Source organism: Cyrtonyx montezumae, unplaced genomic scaffold (assembly GCF_038088225.1).
Source record: "Cyrtonyx montezumae isolate F1298 unplaced genomic scaffold, pur_monq_1.0 scaffold_40, whole genome shotgun sequence".
Classification (NCBI taxonomy): Eukaryota; Metazoa; Chordata; class Aves; order Galliformes; family Odontophoridae; genus Cyrtonyx; species Cyrtonyx montezumae.
In genome coordinates this window covers 1085250-1094055 of record NW_027072046.1, presented here as the reverse complement: position 1 = coordinate 1094055, position 8806 = coordinate 1085250, and the positions used below count along the sequence as shown (strand labels likewise).

The 8806-nt window shown below is 49.2% G+C and overlaps 1 protein-coding gene across 1 annotated transcript in view; it reads left to right on the top strand.

Annotated features, from left to right (window-relative positions):
* Positions 1 to 800: 800 nt before the first annotated feature.
* The window catches only part of LOC136055336 (uncharacterized), a gene marked incomplete at its 5' end in the record, with an annotated part of 64171 nt that continues 56165 nt past the window's right edge, over positions 801 to 8806 (top strand). Inside the window, 3 exons of the mRNA XM_065747061.1 lie at positions 801 to 837; positions 953 to 1057; positions 1147 to 1263. Coding sequence (XP_065603133.1) covers positions 801 to 837; positions 953 to 1057; positions 1147 to 1263 — 259 coding nt within the window. The remainder of the gene's footprint in view (positions 838 to 952; positions 1058 to 1146; positions 1264 to 8806) is intronic.

Sequence of the window (8806 nt, the reverse complement as noted above, 5' to 3'; positions counted from 1 at the left end):
GGATTAAAGAAACATGACAGTATTCAGAACATGTACTCCGAATTTCAAATTGCCCCAACATCCAGAGAGAAGCCGTCCTCAATAAGCTCCCATACAGCGTGGGTACAGCGTAGCTGCACAGAAGGATGCAGAAGGGGATGTCCAAAAATTGCCCTTAAAAGCCACAGCTGCACCCTCTTCAGCCAGGCCTGGCTTGAGACGGATCCGGGAGCACGTGGGGAGCAGATGTGGTTAAGGGCGGTGGGTTCAAGGGCAGGGACACAGGGGGGAAAGGATGGGTGGCCCACGGTGCAGCCCCCGGGCAGCTCTCCAGGGCAGCGTGACACTGCACGAAAACGAAAACTCCCTGCAGTGCATCATGAAAGTCAGCCATGAGAGTCAGGCATCCGGAGCCGGAGCCTCAGCAGAGAGCATCTCCACCAGCCCCAAACACAACGGGAACCCCGAACGGGGCTCCACGTGCAGCCCCAAGCTCACACGTCCCTATGGTGGGCGCACGGATGGCCCCAGCACACATTGCTCTCTCCACAGCCACAGAAATCCCCCTGGGCTGCAGTGATGGGAGCTCTGACCCCTTACCATCTCCTAACGGCCACGGTGAGGTGGCTGCACCTCGCGGTTAACCCTGTAAGCTCATTGGAGGTGAGGAGGACGTGGTGGGCGGGGACAGAGCACGAGGACCCCCAGTAACGACCACCGGCAGGAGACCCCAACCGTTGGCAGTTGGAGCCGCTGCTCAAGAGCAGCAGACGCAGCTCTCTGCTGCTTACTTCTCTGCTTCTTACTTCTCCCTGGCACCTCCGATGCTCATCTATCCTGAGCTCCTCAACAGCGCAGGTGAGCAGCAGCCCCGCTCGCCCCACGCCGGCGCTGCCGTCCCTTCTCCGTCCCCCTCCGGGCTCCTCCTGGCGGTTGGGGAGAGGATCGACGCCGTTTCCCTCATCTCTTCCAGGCTCAGCCAAACCCTGCCAGCCCCCTGCGATGCAGCAGCCCCCGCTGGCAGCCCCGCTCACGGTGACACCGATGGCAACCGGCGCAGCCGAGGCTCTCCCACCAGGTTAGACGTGCCCCTACCCGCGGTGGGAGCTCTCCGGGGGAGGGGGTGTCAAAGACCCTTCCCCCAACAACTTCCCTCTATCCCCGCAGAGATGTGGAGAGCCCCGTGCGGCTGCTACTTCGACCTCCGTGTCTTCCGCCTCGAGTGGACAAACACTGCCGTGCCCCCACCGGCCAACCCCACCGGCCAACCTCGGATGCCCAGCAGTGGCTGTGCAGCTCCGCAGAGCTGGGCGAACCCCCCAGCCCCCCCGGAGCAGGGCATAGCTGTGGCCTCGGTGGTGCCTTCAGTCCCCAGCTTCCAGCAGCAGGAGGGGCAGATCCAACAGCTGAACATCTCCGAGGCAGCCCCAGGTGGCAGCAGTGGTATCCCCACGGGTGACACCGTCCCCCTCCACAGCAACATCCCAGCGGGTACCTTTGCTGCCCCCAGTCATCAAGAGGCAGAGAACAGCCGGGAGAGCCTAGACACAGATCTGCCCGAAGAGGTGCTGCTGGAGGAGGCCATGAGGCTCTTCAACTGCTCCCCTGAGCTGAGCGGATCTGATCCTGAGCCCCAGGGGATCAACCACGGCCTCCCCAGCAGCATCCCCGTGCTCCAAGACCTCGGGGATCTGTGACCTCGATGAGATCATCACCTCTCACAGCATGAGCTCTCTCTCGCTGCCCCAAGAGATTCTCTCCTGCGACTACAGCACCCCTGAAGCCTCCAGCATGATGCTGAGCACAGAGCAGCTCAGTCTCCCCCTACAGCAGTGGGGTGGAAGAGAAGGGTCAGAGCCATTCTTATAGGACAGGGGGGAGGCAAAGGGGGTGTCATAAACGCTCAGAGTCCAATCTGAGTTTTTAGAATATTTTATTATAATCAAAAGGTGAAAAGCAATAAGCAAGCAGTGCTGGGTGTGCCGGGGAGTCTTGCTCCACCGCAAAGAAAGAAAGAATACCTATTTGAAAGTATAGTTCATACATATTCATCACATTCCAAACTCTGATTTATAGAGAGGATTACACTTAAGGGTTGATTTTCATGTAAATCTTCAAACCTTGAAGGGGAAGAGCCCCTCACTGGTATTTTGTTAGGAGAGGTAGCGATAAGCTTAACACAGCTGGCCCAACAGATAAATCAGTAAGGGAGGAGCACCTTTGGCGCCATGTGGTCCTTTTCCAGGGATTAGCTTCCCCAAGCTAAGTACCCCGAAAAGGGCCACTGGCCCCATCTCTCGGTGCATTCCAGGCTCATCTTCCAAGGTCTGTGTTAGTTTCACCCCTTGGTGTGAGGAATACGCTTTTTGTTACACAAGACTGGTGTTTGAAATGCAGATAAAGTTCTATCCTTCCATGTCTCACAAGGACATTTTACTCCTTCAAGTAACTTTGTATACCAATTGGAATTAATGCCAGTCCGAAGGTATTGTGTCAGCAGCTTTGACTTTTTATCTTTGACACGAATCACCTTTACATGTTTCACAATCCCCCATTTCCTTTTTGATCCCCATCAGTGATTCGTGTCCGGTATTCTAAATTCAATACTGCTTTCCTAGCAGCTTGCAAAAATGGAGCCGCTTCAGTTTTTACTACCATCAATTTGTGGGTCCTTCCAGACTTTGCTTCTTCTGGATCTATTGGCATTGCAGAAATCTGCATTCCTTGTATCACGGAAGGTATTATCCGAATGAGACATGGAATTATACAAGGTATAAATATTAGTCCAATCATCCCACACAGTATCATGAAACCCAGTCGTTTCCACCACGCGCCCCCAAATAATTGATTCCACCAATCCTCATTTAGAATTGAATTCCACCTCTGGACCGGAACATGGGCAATTCTTTTTATCTCTTCTGCAATATTTGTTATGGCTTGTCTGCTCTCGTCTATTGTGAGACAGCATTCGGAGGTGTTAAACCTTCCACAGACCCCTCCTTCCTCCGCCAGTAAGTAATCTAGAGCTAACCGATTTTGATATACTGCTGCCCTGGTTTGTGAGAGTTGTCGGGCTATTAATTTTAAGGCCTCTGCTGTTTGGTTTGTTACTACTTCTACCACGGCTTGTAACCTAATAATTCGATTCAGCATATAGATGGGAGTTCTATATCCCCAACTACCATCTTGGGCCCACAGAGCTGGGTCGTAGTATTCTATTATTCTCTGTGGAGGCCATTCATCATCCTTCCAGGTTTGAGTCCCTCCTATTTTTAATTCTCGTTTTTGTCTAGCCAGAGTTTCGTATAGTGGCACTCCCAGAGTTTTCCCCCGTTGTCTAGGTAATAGGAAAAAGGCTGGTTGTATTATCCCAATAGTACAAGTGCCTTTCCAGTCTTTTGGCAATTTATTAAATGCCCGTCTTCCACAGATCCAAAATAGTCCGTCAGGAGATCTCCAATCTGAGACATTCCTTCCCGGCTCTTCCCAAAATTCCTTTAAGGCTTCTATTTCCCTGAAGGGATTTTCATTGCTCTCATTCTTCCAACATAGGGAGTGCTTAGTAAGAGATGTACAATTATTTGTCCAGTATCCCTGGGGAGGGCCGGGCCACCAATGTCCCGCTCCCTCCGTGGAGTTTGTGGTTAATACCATTTTGCAGGGGGTAACTCCCAAATGTCGTTTAAATTGCCTTCCTTCCCTTGATATACAGATTTGTCCAATAACTTCATGACTAAGTATCCATCCCTCTGGTCTCATTTCAGTTGACCTGTGAGTATGATTCCAATTTAGTAATTGCCATGGTTCTAGTCCCTCCCCTCTCCAGGGCCATTGTTCTGTCATCTGAGACCCCCCGCATATGAGGATATATTTAATTCAGTGGCAATTTCTTGCATAAGGTTAATGAACCCCCTTGGTAGGTCCAGATTCCCCTAGGATTTTTCTCACCTCATCATAGAGGGTGACTGTTTGTTTTCCTGCATTTTGTTCTTCTGTATTTTGTTTTCCTGCATTTTGTTCTTCTGTATTTTGTTTTCCTGCATTTTTTGCTTGACCTGCAGTTGCTTGGTAACATTTCTCACTAGCTCTTCCTTGTATTGATCTTGGACCCCCCCCGCCATCAGAATATCCCCACATCCCTGATTTAGTGAAACAGATGTTCTCCTCTCCCTTTGGACAAGCACGGCCATTTATAAATCCACTTTTTCCTTTGTTAGCTGCCACCGTTCTCTCATCCCTCTGCCTCCTCCGCCTACCGGGTTGCATCCGGCAGCGGGGTAAACCATCTTCTCGGCAGCAAGGATAGTCTTCAGGGGCTCCATACGAGCAGTCATATCCTGCGCACCCCTGCCCAAAATTTCCCAATTTGTATTCTCACAAGTCGAACACTACAGGGCACCCAGTTTTGTTGGTAGTCCTCTATATTTTCTGCTCCCTGTTCCTTGGTCCTGTGAATGAAGAGCTCTCACCCTCTCTGTCAGGAGCCTGAGTTCCCTGAGCGGTTACCTCCCTCCCTATATATATATATAATCGTCCTACCTTCAATTACTCATTGCAAATTTTTCCCTTTTGCAGACACCCCCCCCTGCAGTGGTATCACCACTTCTCCTTACAATAATAACACATACAAGTCATGCAACAAGGTAACATCCACACTTATCCTTAAAGGGGGCGATTTAGTCCCTTGCATGAACGTTATCGTTGAATTCGTATTTTCAGTTCTCCTGGAGACGATGTAACCTTCCAGTCCTTAGTGTCGATGGGGCCTGCAGCAGTGGGGTGGAAGAGAAGGGTTAGAGCCATTCTTATAGGACAGGGGGGAGGGAAAGGTGGGATGAGGTTAGTGATATATTGTTGTACAGTTTTTCTCATTTCCTAATAACTGTTATTTGTTCAGAACTGGGGGAGGGAAGGGATGGGATGAGGATAGTGTTCTATTGTTGTACAGTTTTTCTCGTTTCCTAATAAATGTTGTTTGTTCTGACCCGCTCCACGTCTTGCTGGGGGTTGAAACAGCCCTTGGGGGGGGGAAGCTGGGACAGACACAGAAAGTGGTGTCCCCAGCCCTGAAGCGAAGCTCAGATCAAGGGCAGGGATGAAGGGCACTGCAGCCTTCCTCTAAGGCAGATGGGGTCACTTCTGGGAGGAGGGGGGAGCCAGTGCCTTCCAAGGGGGGGCCCACTCCCGAGCCTGGGTTGTTCTCCCTGCTGCAGCAAAAGAACTCCAAATATCCCAAAGAAAAGTAAGGGAGGGAGCTGCTGGCAGGACACTACCCCACTCCCCTCTTCCACCCAACATAAAGCCACAGTACCAGAGGAAAAATAACATCACCTTCGCAGCCAGAAAGCGCCGGAAAACTTCACCTCTCTTTATTGAGCATTTCACATCTGAGCTCCTCAACTTCATAGCAATGCAGCCAACACAGCACCTTCTGGCCACAGTGCCACCACTCGGCCACGCTCGAGCTCTTGGTGTCCCCATCGCCAGCCCCAGGACATGGAGGAGTGACGGGGTCCCAGCAACATCCCGGACCCCAGCAGAACCAGTGGCCATCACCAGAGCACAGATCCCGATTACGGGCAGCGAGGATGGCTCAGGCACCCAAAAGCTGAGCATCCTCACTCCAAAACAGAAGCACAGGCAGTCAGCAGTGCCCCTATGGGCCACAAAGAGACGCTCTGCTCAAGAAAAGAAGGAAAAGAAGAGTTCCTAAAGAAAAAAAGACGCCGAGCAGAGAGTCGGGGATGGGGACGCCACAAACGGACCCAGAGCCAGAAGGAGACTGTAACAAGTGCTGCAAACGCATAGGAAATCCAGCAGCTACACAGGACGGAAAGGTCACGGGCACGCACTCGGAGAGCTCAGCGCAGCAGTTTCCCTTTCAGGCCCAAATTGAACGCCCAGAGCAAAGACGAGGCCCGGATGGCACTCCGGGCAGTCGCAGGAGCACCAGCAGGGACGGTTGAACAGTGTTATAGATACGTTGTGTGTGCTGCTGTACTTTACTTCCTGGATCCTCCCACTTGATTTTGGACCTGTCAGCTAACTGCAGACTTGTCTGGTGACCTGAATGCTCAGCTGATCCCAGCTGTATCTGCTCTTGTTCTTTTCCTCTTGTCAGCTGACTGCTGCTGTCACCCTTTTCTTGCAGTAGGTTTCCCTTGTAGGGCAACACACTCCTTTTGGCACCTGACAACACCTCGCAGAAGGCAGGTTTTGTCTGCTTAGGAAGAAGTAGCTTAACTAAAGATACTGAACTACGCTTGACAGAATCTCAGAAAGGCTGAGGTTATCAGGCACATCTGGAGGCCATCTGGACCAACCCCTGCTCAAGCAGGGCCACCCAGAGCAGTGCAGTACCACGTTCAGTTGGCTTACAGCACTCTGGGCAGAGGGTTCCAGCACTTGGTCACTTACAGACTGGAAAGTGCTTGCTTTTTTCTTCTTAGCTCTGGCATGAGTTCAGACTCCTCTAGTTTTGCCACCGCACTCTGAAAATATTTTCCAGGAGATGAAGGCAAGGGAGTATTAAAGATCTCTGTGGGATTTGTGTAGTTTGCAAAGGCTTTGTCAGCTCTGTGGTGATTCTTGCCTTTCACTGACAAGGACACTGTCCTACAGCAAACCAAAAATTGTTCACTCTTAGAGAAGGAATGATACCCAGGTGTCTCATTAATTAGTTCATAACGCTAATCAAGCCTGTATATACGAAGGCTGCTGCTACAGAACAGTCATAAAAACTTAAGGGGAAGGGTGGAATAGTCAATGGTTCACAAGCTCAGTGGGTGAAGCCCCATTCTAACTCTTTCAGCTTCTCAACTTAGGAACTTATGAATATCTGGGGAGGCAGATAAGCACGAGTATACTTGTTTTATTGTGGCCATCCTTGCTCCTTGTGTACCTGGTAACCAAGGAACAAATTTTGTGTTTAACTGACAATTTTCTTTGAGGTTACTTTGCCCTTAGCAGGTAAGAGATGCATACTCTCCATCCCCTGGGATAGCTTCTTACAGCGCTGTTGTGGGAAAAAAGCACAGAATATACATTGTAGAACTGTAAAATAACAACCTCCAAAATTAATGGAAATTGTGCTTTATTGCTACTGGCCATATTGCCAGTTCCTCTGGGAAACGAGCTCATGGGAGAGCACTGTGGACAGGATTCTTTGGTGTAGCGGAAGGAGTGTATTTCTCAGAGCATGTCCTCTGCTCTACACTGAAGTTTTCTCCTCCTTTGGCTAAGTGTCTAACCTCAGTCTCCTCTATAAACTAAACAAGGAGCATGCTTATTTTTCAGTTCTTTGCTTACCTGGTCCAAAGTGTCACTTTCCCTTTCCTTATAGAAGTTTTCTTCTGCTATACTGACTCCTATCGTGTTTAGATTAAGACAGATATTGAGATGTTATCTACTGACAAGGACTGGATTTGAATTCCTAAGGCTCATCAGTCTGAATTGTGTTCAGCACTACCTCTTGTATCTGTAATGAAATCTGACGTTCAAAAGATATACCAGGACAATACACGATTTATAACAGCAATTTTCACTCCTGGATGACTCACGTGTTGTGGGTATCCTGTCCAGCACTCTCTGTGGTCCCAAAGCCAAGGCTTCTGGAAAGAAAAAGCAACATGAATGGGAGGATGCCGAAGAAAGTCTTTTCTTATCAACAAACTAAATCTTTTACTTGTAGGCTATCACAGATTTGATGCATGTTATCACAGAGCTGGTTGTGCTGTCTGAAATTTGGTTGTCAAGAAACTTCTACTGCACAGCTTGCAGTTGTTCTTATGCTACCAACGAACTGCCGCCCAGCTGAAATTTTATATGTTGTTCAGCTCATTTCCAAATAAAACAGCCTAGGAAAGATTTCTAGGGGGTATATTTTGAATATATTGAAGTATTTTGAAAAGTATGTCATTATGTATTGCTATGGATCGTACAACAGTTGTTGAGTACTGCACAAAGGCTAAGCACCCCTGTCAGGAATATGTCTTTTTCATGCTGCAGGCTGTAAGTAATGAATCTCTGAAAAGACAACCGCTTCAAAGCGCTGCTTACACTTCAAAGAAAACTGTAATGTAGAACTTGTAGTTTCACAGGGCTTTAAATGAGGTTTGAAGGGGTAAAGGGGTGATAGCAAGTCTGTGCACAACAAGGTGTGGGATGGAATAGCTCAGAGGGACAAGGTGCTAGTGGGGGCTCTCAACCTTCTGCATCTTATGATGATGAAGGCAACAAGGATACTCAAGGTAAAAATATCAAAGGAATTAAGGACTTATCCTTCAAGGTGACAAGACCAGTTGCCCATCTGGACTGCATCTACACCAAATGCATGCAGCTTGTGAAAGAAACAGGAGTTGGAAGCCACCATGCCACTGGAAAACCATGATGTAATTGCTGTCACTGAAAGCAGCGGGATGATTCCATGATTGCAAAGTGGCTCCTGATGGCTACAAGCTGTTCAGAAGGGACAGGCAAGGAAGGAGAGTAGGAGGCACTGCCCTTACATCAAAAAAAAAAAAAAAAGGAATACAGTGTGAAGAGCTGTCCTTGAAGAAGGGACAAAGGCAAGTCAAAAGTCTTCGGGTGAGAGTTAGAGACTGAGGCAACAAAGGGAGCCTTGTGGTTGGTATCTACTACAGGCCATCTGATCAAGAGGAGCCTGTTGATGAAGCCTTCTTCCTCTAGCTACAGGAAGTATTGTGATTGCGGGCTCTCATCCTGCTGGGGGACCACATCCACCTGGACATCTGCTGGAAAAATAGGATAACGATCTGTAGGCAATCCAGGAGGTTCCTGGAATGCACTGAGGACAGCTTCCTGAGTA